A 16107-nucleotide genomic window follows, 5' to 3' on the forward strand; every position below is an offset into this window, starting at 1 on the left:
GTGCACCGATCCAAAACCTTTCTTAGAGTACATTAACCTTTTGACTACTGGAGACTTGCGTGTCTGCTAGGTATCTATCAGCCCTGAATTCTATAGGTGGGGAAGCAATTGTTAATTTGGGTGTGATTTATTCTCTGTTTGCAATTTGAGTGGAAAGTGAGTGCATGATTGTGTATAAATAAATAAATCTTTTGTAGAAGCACACACTTGTGCTCGGAAGGTGTATGTAACCATGTCAATAAATCATATCATTAGTATTTGTCATTATAATCTTTAATGTAATACATTTCAAAATTTACAATAGCCACATGTCTATCAATTTACTACATTTACCATCTCATTTTACTTTTTTAAATTTTTTTATTAAGAATCCTCAGTTACGTTATGGTGGGAAGAAACGTATCATGGAGTGAACATTGGTGATTGCATCTGTTCTCCGGAAATATGGATTTTACGACTCTTAACTGCTCACAGTTTGAAAACTCATCTTTCCCCTGTTCTAACAGACACCCTCTAGGGATACGATTGGGTCTATATATGTTCTTTACTTGTTCAATAAGCATTACAATCTTTGGAAACCTAGGAATTATTATTTCTATTTCTCATTTTGTGCAGCTCCATTCCCCTACTAATTTCATTCTACTTTCCTTGGCCACAACTGACCTTTGCCTTGGAATATTTATTATGCCATACAGCATGGTGAGAACTGTTGAAAATTGTTGGCACTTTGGAAATGTATTTTGTAAGATACATTATGGCTTCGACTTAACTCTCAGTGTTATCTCCATCTTTCACCTCTGCATCATAGCCATTGACAGGTTTTATGCAGTGTGTAAGCCACTTTATTACCACATCAGCATCACGGGAACAGTTATTAAACATCTTATCTTCTTGTGTTGGTCAATTGCTACGATATTTTCACTTGGTGTGGTTGTGTCCAATTCCCATGTATCTGGCATTGAAGGATATGACATTTTAGTGACATGTTTCCATGTCTGTCCAATTACATTTAACAAATTATGGTCAATGGTTATTTCCTTCATTTGCTTTTTCATTCCGGCATCAATTATGGTTGGAATCTATGTCAAAATCTTTCTTGTGTCCCTAACACATAGCAGAATCATTGAAAACAAAACTTTAGGTGAAACATTGCAAAATGTTTCCAAGAAGAGAGAACACAAAGCTGCTAAGAAATTAGCTATTTTAATGAGTGTGTTTCTTATGTGCTGGTTACCGCTGTTTGTTACATTTTTAATTAATCCATTCATAAATTACTCTACTCCAGCTTTCGTATTTGAAGCATTTAATTGGTTCTCGTACATTAATTCAACATGTAATCCAATATTGTACGGCTTTCTTTATCCATGGTTTCGAAAAGCTTTAAGACATATTATTAGTGGTAGAATTTTTAATGCCCAGTCTCAAAAAAATCTGTTTCCTGATGAGTAATGTAAATTTTATTTAATTTTAATCTTTTGTGATAGATTTTATGTATTTTGGCTATAAAAAAAAGAATAAGTAACTAAATGTTACTTCATCAGGTATATACTCATGTGATCGTTTTGAATTGTAATATGATCTTTTTTTGTATTAAAATAAAAACATTTAACTCTAAAATAAAATGTAAGAAATACATAAAATTCCATGGGTTGTCTCTTGTATCTATCAATTTCATAATAATCTGTTTTTGAGCTTCTGAGCTATTGTCTTTTTTAACGGTAAGTAGAGATGTCAAATATGTAATGGAAGCAATGGCTTGTCCCTTGGCTATCTGCAGATTCAAAATGTCTAAAGCAAATTTACATTCTGTGATATTCATGAGATGCCTTGTGGTTGGTTGTCAGCTTTTTCTGAAAAGAGACTTTGAATAGATAGTTAAAGTAATTATTACGATATGACTATTGCTGTACAGAGGTGTTTGAAAGTTGAAACTCTTCATATCTCTGCATGAATTTGACCTAAAACTACATCATATTTTCACACAAGTCCTAAAAGTAGATAAAGAGAACTATAAATATTAGACTTTTTCATTTTTTAAATGTGCACAATTTTCCCACTTCATATGTCTGTGAGTGGCAAAAATATGTGAACATTTAGAATTAGCAGATAATTTGAAGATGAAATTAAAGTATGGTGTTTTCAATCAATGGAAGGCCAATCAGGAGTGAGTGGGCAACCTGTTTTATTTAAGGAATGTCATCTCATTAAGGCTACTTTCACACTAGTCCGTCGGTACGGGCCGTCGCAAACCGTCGGCCCGATGTACCGATGGACAGTGTGCTAATTAATCACAATGTGGGCAGCAGGTGCAGTCTTACGACGCATCCGCTGCCCAGTGTGATGAGCGGAAAGGAGGGGGCGGAGTTTCGGCCGCGCATGTGCGGTCAAAAATGGTGGACTCGACGCACAAAAAAAGTTACATGGAATGTTTTTTTGTGCCGACGGTCCACCAAAACACGACGCATCCGTCGCACGACGGATGCGACATGTGGCCATACGTCGCAATGCGCCGCTAATGTAAGTCTATGGGGAAAAAATGCATCCTGCAGACTTTGCAAGATGCGTTTTTTCTCCTAAACAACGCATTGCGACGTATTCCAAACGACGCTAGTGTGAAAGTAGCCTAAGTGGAGAATTCAGTCTCACTGACTCCATAGGTTGGATATACTTGAATCCTTAGGCCTGTAGAAATCAGATTTTTATGTAAATATTGCTCTAGTGTTATCTTTTTCAAGGATATTTTAATCCTCCTCTGCAACAGATCCTTATAAGTGTTAATTCCTTTTTTGACTGGTGTCTTGGGTCATCATTATTGGTTGATCTACCACAAAACACTTACCTGATTCTCTTTGCATTGCATTTTATGGATACAAGCACCTGAGGGACTCTTTGGTGCACAGTCACTATTCAGTGAACTGACTAGAGAGAGTGTTCAGTTCTAAGAGTTATTGGGAGGGAGGAATATTCGATCAAAGAAAGGGCAACCACATTTTGTGATTCTACAGTTAATAGTGGGCACCCAATTACCAACAATATTTCTTGTCTTATCGCAGCTGTAATTTACTGTGCGCTATGCTCCTGCATGTGGTAGTTTTACCACCAGATAGTCAAGATGGAGATTATTTGAACACATCTTGATGGTGTGAGCTGCAAGAGAAGATGACATAAATTATCTTGATGTTGTAACACGTTATCATCAATGACATGAGTCTCTTCTTAAGATGAGGAACACTGATGAAGTGGTGATGAATAAAAGGGGATATGCAGTGCCCCAGGGTCCTGGTCGTTGCAGTAATGTCACTCTCCCACCAGGGGGAGTGATGTTACGTCTGATGGTACAAAAAAAGAGTTCACCTGACCAGGTATCACAGTCACACACTACTCTTCACACTCCAGTCCACCAGGGGGAGCAAAGGTTCTATTTACTAGGCCACTCCTCACACACTGGTAAAACTGGTGGGTTGGATAGGAAGTTAGAGAGAAGCTACCTGGGTTCAACTCAGAGAGGACCTGACAGGCAGACAGGGGGAGAAGAAGGAACATCAGAGCTGCAGACAGAGGGTCCCTCTCAGGGGTGGGATTCTGACAGAGACCAAGCACGAGATAGAACGTTACGGAGCTGCGCCTGCACTTCATTGCGGCAGCATCCTAAGAAAGGACACGAATCTAAGTATATTGTGGAGAGTGAGAAACGAGATCACAGCACAAGGAGATAATACCGGGAGGAGGGTCTGCCCCGAGATCGGCAGCCTCCTTCTGAGGCACGTAGCCAGTGGCCGGAACACCAAGGGAGTAATAGGCTCTACGCATTACTCCAGAACATGGCAGGACAGTTAATTCCAAGTTGGCTGCCCAATCTTTACACCTATGAAGACAACGGAGGCAAATTGTGGGAGAGGGGCGTCACTAGGGTCCCTATAAAATAGCTCCAGGCCTACCCCGTCATACGGGTTTGTCCTATCCATACCATCTGGGGGACAGAGAAAAAACATCAGAGACATCCAAGAGAGTTGTGAGGACTATCCCCTGGTGCTCAGCAGGGAGGTACTACAACACACAGGCGCTAGTAGGAAGGCTACTGATTTCCACCTGCAAAGGGAACTCTGGATGTGCCTTCGGACCGGCCGGACTCAGCCAGCCCTGTGAACAGTGCTCTGGACTGCGGACGCTGAAGTCTTCAGTAATAGGTAAAGAGACTGCAACCTTGTGTCCTCGTTATTTACTGCTACCTACCATCACCACCTACTCTACTGGGAAGCCCTGGGGACATACTTCACCTGTGGGAAGGTATACCATCTAGCTGCTATAACATCACCCCAGTGGACCCCTCAGCAGCGTCGGTCATCCTGACCGAATACCACAGGTGGCGTCACGAACACCATACAAACTTCACCTTTAATTGGACGCCCCTCAGAAGGGCCACGGACCGGGTTGGGCCACCGTGACATTCCCCCAAGCAGAGAAGGACCCGGTACCGGGTACCCCATTGCCCTACACATGGGGGAGCTCCAGATACAGTTCGTGCAAAATCTTGGCCTATGAGGAATTCAAATAGATATCCATTCTAAATAGAGTAATATGAGCAGGATTGAATGAGAATATAGGTTTTGCCCCCTAACTCTGATTCTCTGTCTCCATTCGTCATATGATACCTGATTTTTTTCATTTTTAAATTAGTTTCATTTTTTTCTTTTGTCTACATTCTTTGATGTATTGGATATCTCTTGTTTTATATGCTTTTACCTTAGCTATCTTTTAACACGGTTCTGTGGTGGGAAATGCAACACTGTGATTAGTAGGGTTGAGCGACTTTCATTTTTTTAAGATCGAGTCGGGTTTTGTGAAACCCGACTTTGTCCAGAGTCGAGTCGAGTGCAGTCGGCCGATTATCGTGAAAAATCGGGGATCGACCGAAACACGAAACCCAATGCAAGTCAATGGGGAAGCATAGTCGGCAGTGAGTGGAGGCCAGGAAAACACCTACAGTGCCCATTTTAATGTCAAAAACATCCACTCTTGTTTCTGAAGCTTGTCAATCTTAATTAACTTTATAATAATAGTTGGGCATTGGAACTTGGGGGTCATTTTGCAAAAGTTGTGGAGGGTAGGGCTGGTTCAAGCTTTTAGTGGGCCCAGGAAACGTGGACTACGTCACGGCGGTGGAGCAGTGAGAGGTAAGTATGTCAAGTTTGCAAGTGCTGTGATCCTAAGCAAGCAGGGAGGCCGCCTCGTTGGCATTGGCACTGGCACAGGGCCCCTCAAAGTACAGCGGTGTGTTTGCACGGCGGGGGTGCCTCCCACCAGCAGCGACACTTTTGCGTACTCTGAGGGGCCTTGTGCCAGTGACGTCGCCAACGAGTATGCCCCCCCCCCACCTGATGAAGGAACCTGCACTTTCATCTGCACCTTCCTCTTTGTCCCTGTGTAAGGTGGTATAACATGCGGGAAGGGGAACCTTACTTTCAGCAGGGTCAGATTCTGGCTGTGTAGAGTGCAAGGGGAATGTAGTGGTCTAGGTCAATGTACCAGCAGACTCATCTAGCAGTGGCTGGGGAATGGGCAGGATGAGGAGGAAACAGATATAGGGCCAAAGAATAAAGTAGGCTAAATGCAGTTCAAAATTGGTAACAGGACTAAACAGGTGGCATTGCTTTGTTGAGTGGAGTAGCAAACCCAGGAGCAGCAGACACTGTTTTAAGGGCCCAAACACACTAATAGGCCAAATGCAGTTTAATATTTGCTACTGTAGGCCAAAAGCCAGAAGGTTGAAGCTCAGCTTTATTCAGTTGAGGACAACACCAGGCAGGGGCAGACACCGTTAGTAGGCCGGAACCACCAATTTTTTAAAAAAACAGCACTTAATGAGAGCCAGAAGGTAGAAGCTCAGCTTTATTCAGTTGAGGACAAACACCAGGGAGCAGCAAACAGAGGTATTAGGCCCCATCCAGCAATTAAAAAAAAAAAAAAAAAAAAAATCTTAATCAGAGCCAGAAGGTAGAAGCTCAGCTTTATTCAGTTGAGGACAACACCAGGCAGGGGCAGACACCGTTAGTAGGCCCATAACCACCTATTTTTAAAAGCACAGCACTTAAAGAGAGCAAGAAGGTGGAAGCTCAGCTTTGTTCAGTGGAGGACAACACCAGGCAGGGGCAGACACCGTTAGTAGGCCCTAAACACCAATTTTTTTAAAAAAATAGCTTAATCAGAGCCAGAAGGTAGAAGCTCAGCTTTATTCAGTTGAGGACAACACCAGGCAGGGGCAGACACCGTTAGTAGGCCCATAACCACCTATTTTTAAAAACACAGCAGTTAAAGAGAGCCAGAAGGTGGAAGCTCAGCTTTGTTCAGTTGAGGACAACACCAGGGAGGGGCAGACACCGTTAGTAGGCCGGAACCACCAATTTTTTAAAAAACAGCACTTAATGAGAGCCAGAAGGTAGAAGCTCAGCTTTATTCAGTTGAGGACAACACCAGGCAGGGGCAGACACCGTTAGCAGGCCGAAACCACCAATCTTTTACAAAACAGCACTTAATGAGAGCCAGAAGGTGGAAGCTCAGCTTTGTTCAGTTGAGGACAAACACCAGGGAGCAGCAAACAGAGGTATTAGGCCCCATCCAGCAATTAAAAAAAAAAAAAAAAAAAAAGGTTAATAAGAGCCAGAAGGTAGAAGCTCAGCTTTATTCAGTTGAGGACAACACCAGGGAGGGGCAGACACCGTTAGTAGGCCGGAACCACCAATTTTTTAAAAAACAGCACTTAATGAGAGCCAGAAGGTAGAAGCTCAGCTTTATTCAGTTGAGGACAACACCAGGCAGGGGCAGACACCGTTAGTAGGCCCATAACCACCTATTTTTAAAAGCACAGCACTTAAAGAGAGCAAGAAGGTGGAAGCTCAGCTTTGTTCAGTGGAGGACAACACCAGGCAGGGGCAGACACCGTTAGTAGGCCGGAACCAACAATCTTTTAAAAAACAGCACTTAATGAGAGCCAGAAGGTGGAAGCTCAGATTTATTCATTTGAGGACAACTTGAATTAGGGACTGCAGACAGACTTACCAGGCTGTCCCCTGTGTGGACCATGCATCCAATACATTAACCCATTGCGCCACAAAGGACACGTAACCTTCCGTGGCCATGCCTACAGGTCCATGTGTCTGTTGTCAGGTGTACCTTTGGACTCACAGATTGACAGAATGCAAGGACAATGTGGTCTTTAACATGCTGGTGGAGGGGTGGGATGGCTTTTCTCGCAAAAGAATTGTCAACTGGGTAGCTCATAGCGTGTTACAGCGTAGTCCATCATGGCTTTATTAATATTAAATAAAATAAAAAAATAGGCTCTATGCACTGTAAAATAGGTTCCAGGGGTACACGGGCAGCAGTGGTCTGGTCAGTGGAGGCCTAGTGGAAGGAGGGACCGCAGACAGGCTTCGAAGGCCTAACATAATAAAATGGGCTGGCTGTAGGCACTTTATAATTGGTTCCAGGGGTACACGGGCAGCAGTGGTCTGGTCAGTGGAGGCCTAGTGGAAGGAGGGACCGCAGACAGGCTTCGAAGGCCTAACATAATAAAATGGGCTGGCTGTAGGCACTTTATAATTGGTTCCAGGGGTACACGGGCAGCAGTGGTCTGGTCAGTGGAGGCCTAGTGGAAGGAGGGACCGCAGACAGGCTTCGAAGGCCTAACATAATAAAATGGGCTGGCTGTAGGCACTTTATAATTGGTTCCAGGGGTACACGGGCAGCAGTGGTCTGGTCAGTGGAGGCCTAGTGGAAGGAGGGACCGCAGACAGGCTTCGAAGGCCTAACATAATAAAATGGGCTGGCTGTAGGCACTTTATAATTGGTTCCAGGGGTACACGGGCAGCAGTGGTCTGATCAGTGGAGGCCTAGTGGAAGGAGGGACCGCAGACAGGCTTCGAAGGCCTAACATAATAAAATGGGCAGGCTCTATGCACTGTAAAATAGGTTCCAGGGGTACACGGGCAGCAGTGGTCTGGTCAGTGGAGGCCTAGTGGAAGGAGGGACCGCAGACAGGCTTCGAAGGCCTAACATAATAAAATGGGCTGGCTGTAGGCACTTTATAATTGGTTCCAGGGGTACACGGGCAGCAGTGGTCTGGTCAGTGGAGGCCTAGTGGAAGGAGGGACCGCAGACAGGCTTCGAAGGCCTAACATAATAAAATGGGCTGGCTGTAGGCACTTTATAATTGGTTCCAGGGGTACACGGGCAGCAGTGGTCTGGTCAGTGGAGGCCTAGTGGAAGGAGGGACCGCAGACAGGCTTTGAAGGCCTAACATAATAAAATGGGCTGGCTGTAGGCACTTTATAATTGGTTCCAGGGGTACACGGGCAGCAGTGGTCTGGTCAGTGGAGGCCTAGTGGAAGGAGGGACCGCAGACAGGCTTCGAAGGCCTAACATAATAAAATGGGCTGGCTGTAGGCACTTTATAATTGGTTCCAGGGGTACACGGGCAGCAGTGGTCTGGTCAGTGGAGGCCTAGTGGAAGGAGGGACCGCAGACAGGCTTCGAAGGCCTAACATAATAAAATGGGCTGGCTGTAGGCACTTTATAATTGGTTCCAGGGGTACACGGGCAGCAGTGGTCTGGTCAGTGGAGGCCTAGTGGAAGGAGGGACCGCAGACAGGCTTCGAAGGCCTAACATAATAAAATGGGCTGGCTGTAGGCACTTTATAATTGGTTCCAGGGGTACACGGGCATCAGTGGTCTGGTCAGTGGAGGCCTAGTGGAAGGAGGGACCGCAGACAGGCTTCGAAGGCCTAACATAATAAAATGGGCTGGCTGTAGGCACTTTATAATTGGTTCCAGGGGTACACGGGCAGCAGTGGTCTGGTCAGTGGAGGCCTAGTGGAAGGAGGGACCGCAGACAGGCTTCGAAGGCCTAACATAATAAAATGGGCTGGCTGTAGGCACTTTATAATTGGTTCCAGGGGCACACGGGCAGCAGTGGTCTGGTCAGTGGAGGCCTAGTGGAAGGAGGGACCGCAGACAGGCTTCGAAGGCCTAACATAATAAAATGGGCAGGCTCTATGCACTGTAAAATAGGTTCCAGGGGTACATGGGCAGCAGTGGTCTGGTCAGTGGAGGCCTAGTGGAAGGAGGGACCGCAGACAGGCTTCGAAGGCCTAACATAATAAAATGGGCTGGCTGTAGGCACTTTATAATTGGTTCCAGGGGTACACGGGCAGCAGTGGTCTGGTCAACGGAGGCCGATTGTAATGAGTGTCTGCCAGTTAGTAGTCCAAAACAACAAATAAATGTGAATGTCTCGCATTAAAACAAAACAAAAACACTAAAGGGTGCAATCATTAGGTTCAGGGGTGGGATCCTCTGCGTTGTTTAAGACCTACTAATTTAGCGCAAAGTATTTACTGTGGTAAATAGAGGACACTGCCCCTGACTATGTTAAGTACCATCATACATGTGAACACAATGGTATTGTCAGTGGCAGGTATGGAAGGATGTCAGCGCATAGACTAAACATTGGTGGAAGTGTGAGAGATAACTGTGGAAGTGGTAGAGCAATGTTTGACCTGGGGGTGGGTGAACTCTCTTGTGGCCGGCGGTACAGGCCCAGGGCCCCTCATGTTACAACAGTGTGTCTGACGTTGGGTGCGCACCACCACCGCCAGAGACACTTTATTGTACTATGAGGGACCCAGTAGCAATGCCGTCGACCAAAAGCGAGCACACCCACCTCTTCAGACAAACAGCAGTCTCACGGGTGCTTGCGCCAAGTCGCGATACCACGGCCCCGTGTGGGGAGTTTGGCCATTTAGGGAGGTGTAAACATGTCGTATGCTGGACAATCAGCTGCAGCAAATTAGACATTAGAAAAGTAATTCACAGTAGTCCACAGGCAAGAGCTTTTCATAGGAAAGCTAGGTGTCGGCCGGGCAAGGTGGGGCAAAAGATTTCGAAATCCAGTTGTGGTTCATTTTAATGAATGTTAGATCATCAACATTTTGGGTAGCCAGACGAGTCCTTTTTTCGGTTAATATTGAACCTGCAGCACTGAATACTCTTTCTGATAGGACACTAGCTGCCGGGCAAGCAAGCTCCTGCAATGCATATTCTGCCAATTCTGGCCAGGTGTCTAATTTTGATGCCCAGTAATCAAATGGGAATGACGGTTGAGGGAGAACATCGATAAGGGATGAAAAATAGTTAGTAACCATGCTGGACAAATGTTGTCTCCTGTCACTTTCAACTGATGCAGCAGTACCTGTCCTGTCTGCGGTCATAGCAAAATCACTCCACAACCTGGTCAGAAAACCCCTCTGTCCAACGCCACTTCTGATGTGTGCACCCCTAACACTCCTAGTCTGCTGGCCCCTGGAGCTCGTGTGAGAACGATCATGTGCGCTGTGTGCTGGGAATGCCTGAAGCAAACGGTCAACAAGAGTTGATTGTTTGGTTGCTAATATTAGTTCCAAGTTCTCATGTGGCATAATATTTTGCAATTTGCCTTTATAGCGTGGATCAAGGAGGCAGGCCAACCAGTAATCGTCATCGTTCATCATTTTCGTAATGCGTGTGTCCCTTTTTAGGATACGTAAGGCATAATCCGCCATGTGGGCCAAAGTTCCAGTTGTCAAATCTCCGGTTGTGATTGGTTGAGGGGCAGTTTCAGGCAAATCTACGTCCCTTGTGTCCCTCAAAAAACCAGAACCCGGCCTTGCCACGCAACCAATTTCCAGTGCCCCCGGGAAAGCTTCCTCATTAAAAATATACTCATCCCCATCATCCTCCTCGTCCTCCACCTCCTCTTCGCCCACTACCTCGTCCTGTACACTGCCCTGACCAGACAATGGCTGACTGTCATCAAGGCTTTCCTCTTCCTCTGGTGCAGACGCCTGATCCTTTATGTGCGTCAAACTTTGCATCAGCAGACACATTAGGGGGATGCTCATGCTTATTATGGCGTTGTCTGCACTAACCAGCCGTGTGCATTCCTCAAAACACTGAAGGACTTGACACATGTCTTGTATCTTCGACCACTGCACACCAGACAACTCCATGTCTGTCATCCTACTGCCTGCCCGTGTATGTGTATCCTCCCACAAAAACATAACAGCCCGCCTCTGTTGGCACAGTCTCTGAAGCATGTGCAGTGTTGAGTTCCACCTTGTTGCAACGTCTATGATTAGGCGATGCTGGGGAAGGTTCAAAGACCGCTGATAGGTCTGCATACGGCTGGAGTGTACAGGCGAACGTCGGATATGTGAGCAAAGTCCACGCACTTTGAGGAGCAGGTCGGAGAACCCAGGATAAGTTTTCAATAAGCACTGCACCACCAGGTTTAAGGTGTGAGCCAGGCAAGGAATGTGTTTCAGTTGGGAAAGGGAGATGGCAGCCATGAAATTCCTTCCGTTATCGCTCACTACCTTGCCTGCCTCAAGATCTACTGTGCCCAGCCACGACTGCGTTTCTTGTTGCAACAACTCGGACAGAACTTCCGCGGTGTGTCTGTTGTCGCCCAAACACTTCATAGCCAATACAGCCTGCTGACGCTTGCCAGTAGCTGGCCCATAATGGGACAACTGGTGTGCAACAGTGTCATCTGCCGATGGAGTGGTTGGCCGACTGCGGTCTGTGGAAGAGCTGTCGCTTCTGCAGGAGGACGAGTAGGAGGAGAGGGGGTGCGAACCCCTACAGCCAACTGATTCCTAGACCGTGCGCTAGGCACAACTGTCCCAAAATTGATGTCCCCTGTGGACCCTGCATCCACCACATTCACCCAGTGTGCCGTGATGGACACATAACGTCCCTGGCCATGCCTACTGGTCCATGCATCTGTAGTCAGGTGCACCTTTGTACTCACAGATTGCCTGAGTGCATGGACGATGCGCTGTTTAACATGCTGGTGCAGGGCTGGGATGGCTTTTCTGGAAAAAAAGTGTCGACTGGGTAGCTCGTATCGTGGTTCAGCGTACTCCATCAGGGCTTTGAAAGCTTCGCTTTCAACTAACCGGTAGGGCATCATCTCTAACGAGATTAGTCTAGCTATGTGGGCGTTAAAACCCTGTGTACGCGGATGCGAGGATAAGTACTTCCTTTTTCTAACCAGAGTCTCATGTAGGGTGAGCTGGACTGGAGAGCTGGAGATCGTGGAACTTTCGGGTGTGCCGGTGGACATGGCAGACTGAGAGACGGTTGGAGACGGTATTGTTTCTGCCGGTGCCCTAGATGCAATATTTCCTCCTACAAAACTGGTGATTCCCTGACCCTGACTGCTTTTGGCTGGCAAAGAAACCTGCACAGATACTGCCGGTGGTGCGGAAAATGGTGGCCTTACAGTGACGGAAGGGATGTTGCGTTGCTGACTAGCTTCATTGGCCGAGGGTGCTACAACCTTAAGGGACGTTTGGTAGTTAGTCCAGGCTTGAAAATGCATGGTGGTTAAGTGTCTATGCATGCAACTAGTATTGAGACTTTTCAGATTCTGACCTCTGCTTAAGCTAGTTGAACATTTTTGACAGATGACTTTGTGCTGATCAATTGGATGTTGTTTAAAAAAATGCCAGACTGCACTCTTCCTAGCATCGGATCCCTTTTCAGGGATTGCAGACTGAGCTTTAACTGGATGGCCACGCTGTCCTCCAACAGGTTTTGGCTTTGACACGCGTTTTGGCCCAGATACGGGACCGGCAGACGGAACCTGTTGCGATGTTGATGCCTGCTGCGGCCCCTCCTCCACCTCCGCTTCTGAACTACTGCCGCCTGCACCCTGTTCCCCCAATGGCTGCCAATCGGGGTCAACAACTGGGTCATCTATTACCTCCTCTTCGAGCTCGTGTGCAACTTCGTCTGTGTCACCGTGTCGGTCGGTGGTATAGCGTTCGTGGCGGGGCAACATAGTCTCATCAGGGTCTGATTGTGGATCAGTACCCTGAGAGGGCAATGTTGTGGTCTGAGTCAAAGGAGCAGCATAGTACTCTGGCTGTGGCTGTGCATCAGTGCACTCCATGTCAGAATCTACTTGTAATGGGCATGGCCTGTTAAGTGTTTCACTTTCTAAGCCAGGGACGGTATGTGTAAAGAGCTCCATGGAGTAACCCGTTGTGTCGCCTGCTGCATCCTTCTCTCTTGTTGTTGTTTTTGCTGAAGAGGACAAGGAAGCGACTTGTCCCTGACCGTGAACATCCACAAGCGACGCGCTGTTTTTACATTTACCAGTTTCAGAAGAGCAGGCAAAAGAGCTAGAGGCTGAGTCTGCAAGGTAAGCCAAAACTTGCTGTTGCTGCTCCGGCTTTAAAAGCGGTTTTCCTACTCCCAGAAAAGAGAGCGTTCGAGGCTTTGTGTAGCCAGACGACGAACCTGGCTCCACAGCTCCAGACTTAGGTGGAATATTTTTATCCCCACGACCACCTGATGCTCCACTACCACTACCATCATTACCAGCTGACAATGAACGCCCACGGCCACGACCTCTTGCACCAGACTTCCTCATTGTTTTAAAAACTTAACCAAAGTAACTAAATTTGTTGCTGTCAAACAACTTACACGGTGAGCTATAACTTCAGTATGATTTCAATATCCCTTTACAGGTTGGTGAGACCACAAGGAAAATCAGGCCCAATGTTACACACTCTGTTTTCTGTGGCACCAAATCACAGAGATGCCACACACGCAGGACTGTCACTCAAGCACAAATGTCAATATTAATCTCCCACCTATTTTTTTTTTTTTTTTGTTCAGGGAGACTTTAGAAACCAAATAAGATAAAATTATTTTTTCAGGTAGATTTTAGAACCCAAATCAAGCAAAAAAATAAATAGGCTTTCTATGGCCCACTGAGTGAGAGATGGCACACACAGGAGTCAGGAGTGGCACACAAGCCCTGAGGCCAATATTTTTCTCCCACTGATTGATGTAGTGATTTTTTTTCAGGTAGATTTTAGAACCCAAATCAAGCAAAAAAATAAATAGGCTTTCTATGGCCCACTGAATGAGAGATGGCACACACAGGAGTCAGGAGTGGCACACAAGCCCTGAGGCCAATATTTTTCTCCCACTGATTGATGTAGTGATTTTTTTTCAGGTAGATTTTAGAACCCAAATCAAGCAAAAAAATAAATAGGCTTTCTATGGCCCACTGAGTGAGAGATGGCACACACAGGAGTCAGGAGTGGCACACAAGCCCTGAGGCCAATATTTTTCTCTCACTGATTGATGTAGTGATTTTTTTTCAGGTAGATTTTAGAACCCAAATCAAGCAAAAAAATAAATAGGCTTTCTATGGCCCACTGAATGAGAGATGGCACACACAGGAGTCAGGAGTGGCACACAAGCCCTGAGGCCAATATTTTTCTCCCACTGATTGATGTAGTGATTTTTTTTCAGGTAGATTTTAGAACCCAAATCAAGCAAAAAAATAAATAGGCTTTCTATGGCCCACTGAGTGAGAGATGGCACACACAGGAGTCAGGAGTGGCACACAAGCCCTGAGGCCAATATTTTTCTCCCACTGATTGATGTAGTGATTTTTTTTCAGGTAGATTTTAGAACCCAAATCAAGCAAAAAAATAAATAGGCTTTCTATGGCCCACTGAGTGAGAGATGGCACACACAGGAGTCAGGAGTGGCACACAAGCCCTGAGGCCAATATTTTTCTCCCACTGATTGATGTAGTGATTTTTTTTCAGGTAGATTTTAGAACCCAAATCAAGCAAAAAAATAAATAGGCTTTCTATGGCCCACAATTTGAGAGAGAGAGATGGCACACCCAGGAGTCAAGACTGGCACACAAGCAGAAAGGGCAATATTAATCTCCCACTGTTTTATTTTTTTATTTTTTTTTCAGGGAGACTTTAGAAACCAAATAAGATAAAATGATTTTTTCAGGTAGATTTTAGAACCCAAATCAAGCAAAAAAATAAATAGGCTTTCTATGGCCCACTGAGTGAGAGATGGCACACACAGGAGTCAGGAGTGGCACACAAGCCCTGAGGCCAATATTTTCCTCACACTGATTGATGTAGTGATTTTTTTTCAGGTAGATTTTAGAACCCAAATCAAGCAAAAAAATAAATAGGCTTTCTATGGCCCACTGAATGAGAGATGGCACACACAGGAGTCAGGAGTGGCACACAAGCCCTGAGGCCAATATTTTTCTCCCACTGATTGATGTAGTGATTTTTTTTCAGGTAGATTTTAGAACCCAAATCAAGCAAAAAAATAAATAGGCTTTCTATGGCCCACTGAGTGAGAGATGGCACACACAGGAGTCAGGAGTGGCACACAAGCCCTGAGGCCAATATTTTTCTCCCACTGATTGATGTAGTGATTTTTTTTCAGGTAGATTTTAGAACCCAAATCAAGCAAAAAAATAAATAGGCTTTCTATGGCCCACTGAATGAGAGATGGCACACACAGGAGTCAGGAGTGGCACACAAGCCCTGAGGCCAATATTTTTCTCCCACTGATTGATGTAGTGATTTTTTTTCAGGTAGATTTTAGAACCCAAATCAAGCAAAAAAATAAATAGGCTTTCTATGGCCCACTGAGTGAGAGATGGCACACACAGGAGTCAGGAGTGGCACACAAGCCCTGAGGCCAATATTTTTCTCCCACTGATTGATGTAGTGATTTTTTTTCAGGTAGATTTTAGAACCCAAATCAAGCAAAAAAATAAATAGGCTTTCTATGGCCCACTGAGTGAGAGATGGCACACACAGGAGTCAGGAGTGGCACACAAGCCCTGAGGCCAATATTTTTCTCCCACTGATTGATGTAGTGATTTTTTTTCAGGTAGATTTTAGAACCCAAATCAAGCAAAAAAATAAATAGGCTTTCTATGGCCCACAATTTGAGAGAGAGAGATGGCACACCCAGGAGTCAAGACTGGCACACAAGCAGAAAGGGCAATATTAATCTCCCACTGTTTTATTTTTTTATTTTTTTTTCAGGGAGACTTTAGAAACCAAATAAGATAAAATGATTTTTTCAGGTAGATTTTAGAACCCAAATCAAGCAAAAAAATAAATAGGCTTTCTATGGCCCACTGAGTGAGAGATGGCACACACAGGAGTCAGGAGTGGCACACAAGCCCTGAGGCCAATATTTTCCTCCCACTGATTGATG

The 16107-nt window shown here is 45.5% G+C and overlaps 1 protein-coding gene across 1 annotated transcript; it reads left to right on the forward strand.

The window, feature by feature from the left end:
- The first annotated feature begins 262 nt into the window (after positions 1 to 262).
- Positions 263 to 1449, forward strand: LOC143803917 (trace amine-associated receptor 3-like). The gene has a single exon (XM_077281676.1). It carries the CDS (start codon positions 445 to 447, stop codon positions 1447 to 1449), a length of 1005 nt encoding a protein of 334 aa, XP_077137791.1. The 5' UTR covers positions 263 to 444.
- Positions 1450 to 16107: the final 14658 nt, after the last annotated feature.

The sequence above is a fragment of the Ranitomeya variabilis genome, chromosome 2 (genome assembly GCF_051348905.1).
Source record: "Ranitomeya variabilis isolate aRanVar5 chromosome 2, aRanVar5.hap1, whole genome shotgun sequence".
Classification (NCBI taxonomy): Eukaryota; Metazoa; Chordata; class Amphibia; order Anura; family Dendrobatidae; genus Ranitomeya; species Ranitomeya variabilis.

Coding starts and splice junctions, on each gene's coding strand:
- LOC143803917 (XM_077281676.1), top strand. CDS start 445: ATGGATTTTACGACTCTTAACTGCTCACAGTTTGAAAACTCATCTTTC.